Here is a 14,008-nt window from a genome sequence, read left to right as displayed (position 1 = left end):
TCTCCCAGCAAGGTATTAAAAACTGTCAAGTTGCTCCAGGAAATGGTTAGCACTTGAGTGACTTGAAGATCCTCTCTCTTTCCTGCTCCACCCCCATCCCCACCCTTCCCACATACCTACTGAAGCTGTGTCTTCTATCAATTGATTATAATCTTAATATGACATGCTATTTAAGTGTTATTTTAAAGAAGTAGCTGTAACTTTGAATGGTAATGACCCGATTGAGGCATGTGTTTACCTCTTACACTTGACTTTGTTTTATAATACAAATTAAGTGGTTGGGATGTCAAATAATTTCTTCTTACTCAGAATGCCATGTTTAAGTAATGTAGCTAAAATCTCTTAACACTCTTTTCGTCCTAAAAGTTTTAGAAGTTTCTTTCTATATTTGAATGCTAATGATATCTAAAGCAGTTCATTTCAGCGACAGTTCTGCAAGATATTTTTGACTGTTCCAAGGGTCAAGTTCTGTGATAGGTGTGGGCAATACAGAGAGGTGAAAAGATGGGGTCTCTAAGTTGTTCACAGACCCCTATGAGAGACAAGCTTGGAATCAGAGTGTTACTGTGATGAAGAGAGTAGAACCACATTGGAAGAACAGAGATTGCTCAGAGAATTGAGAAATGAATTTGGTTTGTTGGGGACTTAGGAAGACACCCCAGAGAAGTTCACTTGTTCTGGGCTTTGAAGGAAAGACATGTGATTTCCACATGAGGAAACAAGTGTGTCAGACGCAGATATATTGGTGTCTAGCAGTTTTAAATATGCTATTAGTTCAAAAGCTTAAGTAGAAATCATTTAGGTTTAGTAAACCAGATGGCCTCTGAGGCTCCACACTATATAGATGATTGTTTTTAAAAGCATGTCTGAAGATTAATACTTGTTAAAACAGCACTATAATGAGATCACATGTGTATTCCAGTATCGAGTGTTAGCAGTCATTCGTAAGATACTAAGCAGATGCCTGAAGGATGTCCTTGATGTTAATATATAAGTTGGCACTTCTCCTCTTTCTTTTTCCTGCCCCTTCCTCTCCCTCCTCACTGCCCTTTGTGGTGATTTTTGCAGTTGGTTAGCCTGCTTCTGATTGGAATTGCTGCATGGGGCATCGGCTTCGGGTTGATTTCCAGTCTCCGTGTGGTCGGCGTGGTCATCGCAGTTGGCATCTTCTTGTTCCTGATCGCGTTAGTGGGGCTGATTGGAGCTGTGAAACACCATCAGGTGTTGCTTTTTTTTGTATCCTTTTTTACAACTGGGAGTTTTACCCCCACTGGGTTTGTTCTTACCTTGTCGATTACTCTTTTTGTAACCCTAACTTAAAATTACCATCAGGAGACGAATTGTCAGACAGCGGCTCCTGGCCAGCATTATGTGTATTTGCTCAACCAATATTAGGAACGTTTCTTAGTTAAGTTACTGTATGTTTACATATGCTCTCTTCTTTTCACATCGTGAAGAATGTATCCTGCAAGTTCAGTATCGTCCTACGTGTATGTTGCAAATTCAGCATTACATTTAACTGATTCAGGGGCCTCTAGATCCTTTCCAAGTCTTTAATATTAGGTTGAGAATTTCTCAGTGATTTTTTTAAGACTCGATATTCAGAAAGCTTGCATACATTTATCTATACTTACTTCCTGCTTTTTCTATGTAACAATTTTTATTTTAATCTAAATGAAATTACAATGGATCAGCTATTATTTATTTTTAATGTTATTGAAGTATAGTTGATTTAAATGTTGTGTTTAATTTCTGCTGTACAGCAAAGTGACTCACTTATACACATATCATACGTATTTTTTTTCACATTCTTTTCCATTATGGCTTATCACAAGATATCGAATATAACTCCCTGTACTATACAATAGGACCTTGTTGTTTATTCATTCTTATGTAGGTAACAGCTTGCATCTGCTAATCCCAAACTCCAAAGCCATCCCTTTGTACTCCCCTTCCCCTTGGCAGCACAAGTCTGTTCTCTATGACAGAAAGCATTTAAGTAATTATTGAAGTTAGTCTTTTTCTAGGTAATTATACCTGCAGTGTTTTATCAAAATAAAAATTACATGTTTTCTTTTTGAAGTTTCTCCAAGTGCCCTTATTCTGTGTTCTAGGTGGCTTCCTTTTGGTGCATGTGAAGTTGTCAGTACCTCTGTTTGATGTTATTCTAAATATTTCCAGAAATATACTTAACTTTGATTCTCAGTACATGATTATTCTCTTGCTTGTATTCATTGTCCAGTTTTCAGTATCATGTGCTTGTTTAGCCCTGAACCAGGAGCAACAGGTAAGCAAGGTTTTTTTTTTTTTTTTCTTTCTGCTTTATTATACCACATAGTATGGGAAAAAGAGGGAGGCGGGAGGAATGATTGGAATATAAAGTAATTTCTTCTTATTCAGAATGCCATTTCCCTCTATATAGCCAAAGTCTCTTGTGCCTGATTGCTTTCTTGGGGCTGATTTGAGCCCTACAACATCAGATGTTGCTATTTTTTGCATCTTTGGAGTAGAATTTTGCCCTCGCAGGGTCAAAAAGTACTCTTGCTAATGGGTGTTCACCCAGTCTTCCCCTGCCAATATGCAATGAAACATGCACTCCAGAATGTTTGCAGTTTCATTCTGGCAATTATTCTTTTTAAGGTTTAATTTGTTTGAAGAATATGGGTCTCAGTTTTGGGGCAATGGAAAATTTGTCTTGCTACATTCTGGGAACTAAGCACTTTGAACCAAGTGCTTCTTTGAAACTGCATGTGAACATCAATTTTTATTCTTGAGATAGAAATGGTGCCTTCTTTTTGTTGCAGATTGAGGTATAACCCTTTGAAAAGTTTTGATGGTCTTATAAAGAGTATTTGTTTTAGGTACACACAGTATTAAGAGTTGCAGGCCCCAGCTTTATACACTTTATGCAGGGGTAACACATTTTATTTATTTATTGATGGCCACACTGTGTGGCATGTGGGATCTTCCCCAGCCAGGGATTAAACATGTACCCCTTGCAGTGGAAGCACAGAGTCTTAACCACTGGTCCACCAGGGAAGTCCCATATTTTGATGTATATGTTAAATGCATTTTTCTAGGCTCAGCTCCTGGAAGTTGGTTGGAACAATACAGCAAGTGCTCGGGATGACATCCAGAGAAATTTAAACTGCTGTGGGTTCCGAAGTTTTAACCCGAATGATACCTGTCTGGCAGTAAGTACAAAGTATAAAATATTTTTGGAGACATATTGCATACAGATGGGCTTCCCTGGTAGCTCACCTGGTAAAGAATCTGTCTGCAATGCAAGAGACCCCGGTTCGATTCCTAGGTCAGGAAGATCCCCTGAAGAAGGGATAGACTACCCACTCCAATATTCTTGGGCTTCCCTGATGGCTCAGCTGGTGAAGAATCTGCCTGCAATGTGGGAGACCTGGGTTCGATCCCTGGGTTGGGAGGATCCCCTGGAGAAGGGAACCATTACTCACTCCAATATTCTGGCCTGGAGAATTCCATAGACTATCCATGGGGTCTCAAAGAGTCGGACATTACTGAGCGACTTTCACACTAGCACATACAGATAAATAATGGTTAATGTGGAAGACATGGACTTCTGATGCTGAATTGTACTTAAAAAAACTTTTTTAATATACCAGTGTTCCATTCTATGTACACTATTGTATCGATTGTCTGTTCTCAAGTATCCATTCCTGAGGGTCCTGAATATCCCAGGGCCCAGACAGACACCAAAGATGATTTGGGTTCTTTGCCTCTAATTCCTTCCCATTCAGCTCCTCCCAGAACAAGCTGTGAAAGGGAAGTAATAGTAGGTTAGCGAGTAAATATCTTCATTTGGAAGCCTATCGGGGTGGGAAGAAGAGAGTGGTCTGTATTAAATTGGGCTTGTCAACCAGCTATACATCCCCAGGGTGGAGGACACCTATAACCATCCTCTTTCCTCTCTCCCTTCCTCCCCATCACAGCTTCATGCCCTTTCTGTCTAAAGCTAAGCTAGCAATGGACCAATTAGAGCCATCCTGTTGATCATGCCTTACTCCTGACCTTGCAGGTCCAACCCAGTCCCTTATGGGGATAGACTTGGAGCTTGGCTCTCCTGGTAGTTCAGATGTGTTTATGTTTTGGGGAAACTTCTGTTACTTCCTTGCTGAGCCCTGAGCTGGATATCCCCTCATTGAGGCCTCCTTTGTGGGATTCTTAGTTTTCTACTGCTGTGTATTACATTATCACAATTTTAGTGGTTAAAACAACATCCATTTATTACTTTACTTTTCCTAAGTCAGGAGTCTGGGCTTGGCTTGACTGGGTCCTGTGCTCAGGATCTCACCGGAATGAAGTGTCAGCCAGGGCTACAGTCTCATCTGAGGTTTGGGGTCTCCTACGAAGCTATCGTGGGTCAAATTCAGCTTCTAATGGTTGTAGGACTGAAGTTCCATTTTCTTGCTGGTGTCTCCCAGCTCCTGGAAGCTGTGGTCAGGTCTTAACTATACAGCCATCTCACAACACAGCTTCATTTTATGAAGACAGTGACTTATGTAATGCCACATAAACATGGGAGAGAGGACCCATCCAGCCTCCAAGGGGTGATTATTCAGGGATGGGGATCTTGGGAGCCAGCTTAGGATTTTGGACACTGCTAAAGAAGAGTGGTCCCCAGTTGGATATGATATTCCAGATACTAATTTTTATGTGGGTGTTTTTTTTTTTTTTTAAACTTGCTCATTATAAATGTACTTTTCAATACAAGTTCTTTTTTTTTTTTTTTTAATTGATACAGAGCTGTGTGAAAAGCAGCCACCCATGCTCACCCTGTGCTCCGATAATAGGAAGATATGCGGGAGAGGTTTTGAGATTTGTCGGTGGCATTGGCCTCTTCTTCAGTTTTACAGAGGTATGCGCACTTAACTCAGTATCTTCACACCTTTGTCACAGGGACAAACAGGGGTTCTGTTTTCTAGGGCACGAGGGCATGGCATTTTGCCTTAGCATGGCATTGAACTTTTGGAACGTATTGATGGATGTTTTCCCTGAGAACTAATATTGCAATAGGAGGACCCCTGGCTTGAAATCAGAATTTAGAGCTTCCTTTGTAAGGAAATGCTTGATCATTAAATTATGTAAAATAAAATAAACAGATGAAATGAAGAGACTAGACTGAGTCAGCTCTAGGGTCTCTTCTATTTCTAGAGTTGTATGATACATTATAATTTTAAATATAATTTCGGCATAGGTAGCACCTTCACATTGTTTAATATATCTGTTAATGTGTAGTATATACACATGCGTTTACATAAAAGTTTACTTTGGAAAATTACCTTCCAACTCCATCCCTCACTCCCCTTTGTTCCTAGCCTTCTAAAATCTGTAAGTAACCACTGTTATTAATTTCTTATCTATATAATATTTATATTATGTTAGTATATTATTATATTGACATACGTTTAAGCAAAACCACATACATATTATTTTGGTAATTTTTGAGGAATGCAGAATTCCTCATTATCTTTGTTGAATGCTTGATAACCGTGGACATTTTTGATGCATCTGAACTGTCAATATGTATTAAAATTAAATTTTTTCTTTAATTCATAAATTCTGCCTGTAGTGCTTTATTTCATGGAGACGTTAATATAACTCTCTAAAATGGATACACAAAAATGTTTATTGTTTCTAACAGTGGACCTTTGGGCCAGCTTGTGTTTTCCAATAAGGAGCTGGTTAAATTTGAGTTTACTAGACAAGAGCCAATAGTTAAAAAATGCACTGTGTGGTTAGAAACCCACTTACCCTGCTTACTAACTATTTGACCTTGGGCAAGTTACTTTCTCTTTCTGTGCTTCTGTTTCTTCATCTTTTCAAACAGGCATAATAACGGAAAGCCTCTATTTCATAGAGTTGTTGTGATACTTAAAGGAGCTAGTATATATATTAATAAAGCTTGCAATATTTAGAATAATGCCTGATATATGGCAGGTGCTGTGTGTTTAGCTACTGGTTTGTAGACATGAGTAAATTATACATGTTATGCCCGCTTAAAAAAAGATGCTGGGACCCCTATGACTGTTGTGTTAATTGCTCATGTAACTCCCCTATTTTAGACATATAATAGAGTGGCATGTGTAGTCATGCTATTAGGTGAGATTGTGCACATAACTATAGAAACATATGATAGGCTATTGTAGGAATAAGCATTTATCTTTAAAAGAAAATCAGAAAAATATTAAATGTTTTGTATGTTTGAAGTTCACTCTGTCATTTAATTTCTTGGATATTCAATTTCCCCTTCAGTATGTCCCTATAATAAGTAATTCCATGGTTAACTTCCTTGTATGTAATTTTTTATCTATATTCTCTAGCTTTTTTCTTTGAGTACACCTCCAAAAGTAAACTATGACACATTCAGTATGTGGGTATTTTAAAAGAGTTTGATAAATATTGCCAAATGGCCATTTGGGGGAGATTCTACCAACTTTTGATTCAAGCACTAATTCTTGATATTTTTATCTTAAAAGATGCTTGCCAGTTTAATAGGTATAAATAGTATTACAGTTCTGTTTGCTCTTTTGGAAATGTGACTAGTGAATCTGAAAATAAGTTCATGTGTTTTGGGACCACTGGCATTTCTTCTTTTGTCAGTTCCCCACCTAAATTCTGTCTTGGTCAAGGCCCTTTGGATCCCCTGTGACCCAGTCTATGCCAAAAAGGGGAAATTTTTTTAAAAGATGAGGAGAGTGGGCCACAGGGCCCAGAAAGTGTCTAGAAAGGAGCGCCCAGGGCTGGGGGCTCAGCAGCCACACAGAAGGTGGTGGTTCTGCTTTTCTTTCCTCCCTTCCCTCCCATCCCCTCTTCCTCTTGTCTGTCACTCTGCTTGGCTTCTTGTTCTGCTTGCCGTTTCTTGGGCATTGACTTCACTTTTTTATGACTGTTAAATAAAATTTATAGATGTTACTTTTATGTAGTTAGGTTTATTGCTTTTACCTCTATGGTTTACCCAGTCGACTTGTATGTTTAGAAAGGCCTTTCTCATTTTGATTATATATGTTAAAAATGATTAAAGTAGATACTATGGGTGATATGAACAAGCTTCAGCACTTCGTGGAAAGTCTCCTTTTGAAGAACTGCAGAATCAGGCAGAAGGCAAGGGGCTTTTATAGGATAAGGAATAAGGAAGAGATTAATAAAAAATGTCTGGTTAGCTGGGGTCACAGAGTCAGTCTTGTTTGGGAGGGGAAGGTCTAGAGCTCACTTGGCCTTTGGGGACTGGCTGGCCGAATATACTGCACTTCTGGTGAAGCGGAGCATTTACAGGGACACAGAAGTTCCCCAAGTACTTTTACTCGCTGATGTGGCACCCTGGATAATATTATAGCAGCTTCATCTTGGGCCTAGAAGTTTATTTCTCTCTGTACAACTAAATATAAAAATACATATATCTCAGTTTTATTGAGGTATAATTGACAAAATTGTAAGGTATTTAAAGTGTACATCACGGTGATTTGACGTATGTGTACATGTGGAAGGTTTTCCTTGTAGCTCAGCTGGTAAAAGAATCTGCCTGCAATGCAGGAGACCCGAGTTTGATCCCTGGGACAGAGGAACCTGGTGGGCTACAATCCGTGGAATCACAGAGTCGGACACAACTGAGCGACTTAATGTTACTACGCTACACTATAGATGTGAAAAGATTCCCCCATCAATTTAATTAACACACCCATTACCTTCCATATTTACCTATTTTTTTTGGTGAGAACATTTAAATTCTACTGTATCAGCAAATTTCAATTGTACAATATGGTGCTTTCAACTACAGTCGCCATGTTACATATTAGGTTTCATTTTAATTGTGTGTGACATGTATTGCATTTATGTATATGATGTATACATACATATGTATAAAATGTATAATTAATATAGATAGCACATTATATACATGTATGTGTGTATTTTACATATTTTATTCTAATTCAATTTTTGTTTCCTTCAAGAATGAAAAGTCCACTCAGCTATAATGATCAAAGTGGAGATAAAGACCAAGCTGATTATTCACTTCTTTAAGAAAGTTTCCCCTGACATCCCTTTCTAATCTAAGCATTTTTTCGTTTTACTTTTTCTGAGGAAAGAGCCATCTTACTTCTGGGTTGGTCATGGCATTGATCCAAGAAAATTCATATGCTACTTGAAAACAATTCTGTTTCCTCTTTCCTTTAAAAGAAAATTGGATTTTTGTCATAAAAACTTGAAAATATAGATGGGAAAAAAATCAAAATGACCAATCTGAATATGCTTCATTAGCCAGAGTCAACGATTATGAGAATATTGCCACATGATTTCTTTTTTATATCTGGGATATATTTTGAGAATTTAGTCCTTTTGAGCAGCTCCATTTTCTTCTCATCAGATCACACTGCCTTCAGCTATGCATATTTTTTTAAAGAGGATTGTATTTTTAGAGCGGTTTTAAGTTCACAATGATACTGAGAGGACGGAACAAAGATTTCCAGGATCCCCCTGCCCTCTCCCGCCCATGCACAGCCTCCCCCACTATCACGACTGCTCACCAGATGGTGCATTTGTCACACTTCACCCACACTGGCACACCATAGGCACACAGAGTCCATAACCTCCGTCAGGGTTCACTTTTGGCGTTGTACAATCTATGAGTTCAGACAAATATATCCGTCATTGTGGTATTATACAGAGTATGTTCACTGCCCTAAAAGTCCTCTGTGCTCTGTTCATTCCTGCCAGCCCCAACTGTTTTTTAAAATACTAATTATTTAACAGTATAAACTCATGTGTCTTAGATTTCACAAGTATTCTTTCATGGAGTCCTTCTTTATATTTTATACACCAATTCCTTTTGAAACCTAACTAGAGAGTTTAATAACATTTTATCCAATCTGATATTTTTTGGATGTATCCACTGTCTCACATTTTAAATTTTTATTCAGTATTTCACAGAATCAGCAATTCTCAGAACTTGAAGGGATGAGTCTAACTAGCTGCTGATTTCTTGTCGTAGAAGAAATAGAATTCATTTGAACTATTTGTAACACATGAAAATAAATTTAAGCCATCAAAGAAACATTGATTTAAAATTAAAAAAAAGAAGTTTTAAAAGTTAGTGCATATCCTTTTAGAAACTTGTGGAAAATACAGAAAATTGTGAAGCTGAAAGACTGGATCTACTAACTGAAGTTACCTACTCAAATCATCAACATTAATAATTTGGCATATTATGTTACATCTTTCTACATTTAATAAATATAAAAATAAATAGAAAAGGACACACTTGTTGCACACTCTACATAGACATTTTATAAAACTGTACTTTGGAGACCTACCATGTCCTGGGTATAGGTTCTAGAATCAGCAGAGTTCATGATCAGGTCTAGTCAAAGTTGCCATTGAAAATCTTTAAATCATGAGCACCTTTGTAGTCTAAAAATCCAGTATACATAATTATCCAACTTGGATCTTTCTGTATTTTGGACATGACCTCCCTGTCACGCCCTCCCTGGTTGCAAGGAGATGGTGGTTTGGCAGTGGGACACAGAGGTCTTGTTTTGTCACAGTTGAATTGGAGGAATTAAACTTTGATAGAATATGGCTCCAGGTTACAAGTATTTAATTTACTCGATGGCCCTGTTTCCCCTAAGGACTGTAACTTGCACTATCAGCTTGTATCCTGGGTTGATAATAAAAGTATTTAGCAATCTCAAAACTTCTAACCAGAAGTTCCCTGTGTGCCCGTGTTTCTGAGGCACGGGCAGGGAAATGATGGTCCGGCAGGTTGAGGGGTGGTAGAGAAGTTAACTCCGTGTGAAAGCATTTCAGTCCTGTAATATGAATGCGGCTGAAATGGCAGATGGAATGTTGTTAGCCTGAGAATGGCACATCAGATTCTTCTCCCAAGCAACAAAATAATTAGACGCATGGACCCCAGATTTGAACCCTGGGTCTAGCGCTCATGACCTGGGTGACTGTTATCCAGTTGTTTAACCTCTCCATGCCTCAGTTCCCTCATTGGTAAAATGAGGATAATGGCAATTCCTATCATATAGAGTTTTTGATCAAATGGTATGAATTTGTGAAGTGTGAAGAACAGAGCTAGACACAAAGTACTCTTTGTATGTTTAAGTAAATTCCCCCCATCCCAGCCTCATTATACAGACTGCAAACCAGACTTTCCACTTCCTTAAATTAGACTTATCTTTCCTTGATTCAACTCACAAACCAGCAGCCCCTATATCCTTAGATGTTGTAACAACTATATAAACATTGCCAGTCATGAACTTCCTTTTTGTTCTCGGCCATGCTTACAGCTTGTGGGATCTCAGTTCTCTGACCAAGTATTGAACCCAGGCCGTGACAGTGAAAGCCCAGAATCCTCACCACTAGGCCACCAGGGAACTCCTCCGCCAGTCATGAGTTTTACAGTAACTTGAGAATTATTACTGTGGTAAATGGAGAAAATTTTGGATTTACCACTGTTGTCTAGAGATAGTTTCAACAGCTGCTGCTGCTAAGTCGCTTCAGTCGTGTCTGACTCTGTGCGACCCCATAGACGGCAGCCTACCAGGCTCCGCCGTCCCTGGGATTCTCCAGGCAAGAACACTGGAGTGGGTTGCCATTTCCTTCTCCAATGTATGAAAGTGAAAAGTGAAAGTGAAGTCGCTCAGTCGTGTCCAACTCTTCATGACCCCATGGACTGCAGCCCACTAGGCTCCTCTGTCCATGGGACTTTTCCAGCCGAGAGTACTGGAGTGCGTTGCCATTGCCTTCTCTGAGTTTCAACAGCTAATGAGTAGTTATGAAGTCGAACGAACAAAATTTAGATTAAAAGTTGGCCTAGGTCTGAAATATGGAAATATAATTTGAATTTCATTTTGTCCCATTAAATTTTGTCTAAGAATTTTTGAGTATTTTAAATAAATCAGCTTTGAGGTAGCAGGACCACCAGAATGAACACATTTCTTAATTTAAAAAATAATAGGTTCTATTGGTTATCTCATTAGTGAACATAGTGTGGGAAATGTGACAATCACTATTTAATTACTTTTCTGAAAGTATACATCCCTCCACCTTTGGAGAGGTAGGAATTACATTTTTTATGATCTGTATTGGAAAATGTATTTATTGCAGGGTTTTTGTTATTGCTTAATTTTCACTGAACTCTGTTTGAATTAGGAAAACATAGAATATATTAGCTGTTAAGACAAGTTAGTGTTTGTATTTGTTTCCTTTTGCGCTCTAATAAGTAGTCACACTTGTAGTAGCTTAAAGCAACACAGATTTACCGTCTTAAACTTCTGGAGGTCAGGAGCTTAAACTGGAGACTGTTTCTGGAAGCTCTAGGAGAGACCTGTTTCCTTGCCTTTTCTGCCTTCTAGAGGCTGCCTGCGCTCCTTGGCTCGATTCCAACTTGACATTTTTCCGTCTTCAAAGCTAGCAGCATGGCCTCTTCTGACTCTCCTTGCTAATGCCTCTGTTGTCACATTGCCTTTGAGCTCTATCTCTGGTTTTTGTCCTTCCTGCTTCCCTCTTTCAAGGGCCCTTGTGATTACATCACAGAGTTCACTCTTGTGATCTCTTTATCTCACGAGCTTTAACGCAGTCCCGTCTGCAGTGTCCCTATTACCGTGTAAGAGAACATGTTCACAGGTTCTGAGGATTATGGTGTGGACGAGCGTCATTAGTAGGCCTGCCCTAATGTTCGGTTTTTCTTAGGGCATCTAATTTGGGTTACTTACTACATTTTAAAAAGAAATCTCTTCCTCTTTGAACACACAATACCAAGTGCTTCAGAGAGTTCAGATTATTTTATGGATCAACTGAGTAAACACGCACAACTGTTACTTTCTCTTTCTTCTTTCTTCCTTCCCGTTCTAGATCCTGGGTGTTTGGCTGACCTACAGATACAGGAACCAGAAAGACCCTCGTGCTAATCCCAGCGCATTCCTTTGATGAGAAAACAAGGAACATCTTTCCTATGCTGATCTTGTACATTTCCTCTAAGTTAAGCTCATTTGCCTGTTTAAGGAAACAGTACCTGAAAAATTACATTATTGACAGTGGAATTATATATTTTTATGTTTCTCTAAATGTTTTTCTTTTTCCATTGCTGAAACAAATCTGAAACTTGTGGTCTCCTCTGAACCTCAGTGGTAGCTGTAATCTACTGGTTTTCACAGTGTCTGGCACTGTCTACTGTGGCCTTTCTTAGCATTTTTACCTGCAGAAAAACTTTGTAAGGCACTGTTGTGTTGATCATATTGTGACTCTTAATGTACATCTCACTGGAATAATTGTTATGTGGCACTGTGCTGTATAGCTAGTTCTCACTGGAAAAAAGAGTTGAAGTTTATTAAAGCCAGAAAGTATGAGATTATTATAAGTCCAACAAGGGAAATCTAAACTCCCCAGTTTTTTGTCCTTTTAGGAAAGAAGTGATGTGGTGAATATTGTTAATATAAAAGTGATGTTAGTTCTAGTAGTCTTTCTGATCACACTAATGTAGTCTAGAAATAGTCGTGTCTTTAGGAAAGTATGGTTTAGGTTTTGATTTTTACAGGTAAGTGCAAAGGAGAAATGATTTCCTGAATGTCCTAATGTGTAACATTTACCTTCAGCCTTCGAAATGAAATGAGTTTGAGAAATTCAGAAAGCGTATCTATATATAATCTTGGTATTGTTTTATAATAATTTGAAGTCCCAAAGATTGCCTTTTTAAAGAAGTTACTATTAATGCATTGGCCCATGTAGTAAAATGATATTTGATTGTCTTACAAATTCTAAATACCCTTCTTATGAAATTTCTCAGTATTGTCACAGCAGCTTGTCAAATCCAAGCATATTTAAATGTGATCTCCTATAATTTGAAATTTAAATAGTATTGTGGTTCTGTATATTATGTTAAAAAATTAAAGTATGGAAACCTTTCTTCGTCTTTGGATGTTTGAATTAAAAGAAAGTAATGGAAGGGTTGATAAATGAATTAAGTGAAGTGGAATTCTCTTTTTTGCTTTGGGTTCGTAGAACTGAGTTGCTATTTCAGTCTGTAATCCAACCATGGAATTAACTTCCCGCACCAGTAGTCATGCCAGAATCTTTTCTTGAAATGTTTCAGTGTCTAATATTTTCTCCACATGAAAATTGTTTTTTAAAAGAGAAGTTGCTTATCTTGGTGGGGGGAAATATAGAAGTTCTTTCCTGTCACTAAAAATTACTAATTTTCTGTCATATTTTATGTAGTATATGATATTTCATTAGTAATTGTTCTGATGCTTTTAGACCAAGAAAGAGGAGAAATGGCTGACCTATATATAGAATTTTAAAGCATTTTGTTGGTGGGTACTTACATGCCTCTGACAGACTGGCTCATCTTTTAAGAAAGCTAAATTCTCTTGGTGCAATTCCCATGCTATTGTAGATGAAGAAAAACCATTTTCCCTCTATTCTCCTGAGTTCTCAACTGAGACCCTACTTAACAAATGACAGATAACAAGAGAAACAACAGACGTTTATTAACATGTATACCTCATGTACATATAGGAAATATCCAGAAAAACGATTAACTCTTTGAGATGGCTCCAGACATTGTCTTAATACCATCTTTAGCTAAGGGCAAAAGAAAGGTGTGTGTGTGAGTGAGAGGGGGTGGTGGTGGTCAGGAAGCACGCGCGTGTGTGTATGTGTGTGTGTGCATGTGTGTGGTGGTGGTGGTCAGGAAGCCTGTGTGTGTGTGTGTGTGTTGGTCAGGAAGCCAGTTATGGGAAGTTACCAAGTGTGTGTGTGTGTGTGTGTGTCTGTGTGTGTGTGTGGTGGTGGTGGTCAGGAAGCCTGTGTTTGTGTGTGTGTGTGTGTGTGTTGGTCAGGAAGCCAGTTATGGGAAGTTACCAAGTGTGTGTGTGTGTGTGTGTGTGTGTGTGTGGTGGTGGTGGTGGTGGTCAGGAAGCCTGTGTTTGTGTGTGTGTGTGTGTTGGTCAGGAAGCCAGTTATGGGAAGTTAC

At 38.5% G+C, this 14,008-nt stretch overlaps 1 protein-coding gene across 1 annotated transcript in view; it reads left to right on the top strand.

The window, feature by feature from the left end:
* The window catches only part of TSPAN13 (tetraspanin 13), a 37,335-nt gene extending 24,396 nt beyond the window's left edge, over nt 1-12,939 (top strand). Inside the window, exons 2-6 of the mRNA XM_005897373.3 lie at nt 1,069-1,236; nt 2,207-2,287; nt 3,081-3,194; nt 4,775-4,888; nt 11,890-12,939. Coding sequence (XP_005897435.1) covers nt 1,069-1,236; nt 2,207-2,287; nt 3,081-3,194; nt 4,775-4,888; nt 11,890-11,964 — 552 coding nt within the window. The 3' untranslated portion in view covers nt 11,965-12,939. The remainder of the gene's footprint in view (nt 1-1,068; nt 1,237-2,206; nt 2,288-3,080; nt 3,195-4,774; nt 4,889-11,889) is intronic.
* Nucleotides 12,940-14,008: the final 1,069 nt, after the last annotated feature.

Source organism: Bos mutus, chromosome 4 (genome assembly GCF_027580195.1).
Source record: "Bos mutus isolate GX-2022 chromosome 4, NWIPB_WYAK_1.1, whole genome shotgun sequence".
Taxonomy (NCBI): Eukaryota; Metazoa; Chordata; class Mammalia; order Artiodactyla; family Bovidae; genus Bos; species Bos mutus.
The sequence above is the reverse complement of the archived record's forward strand: the minus strand, read 5'-3'. Positions and strand labels throughout refer to the sequence as shown.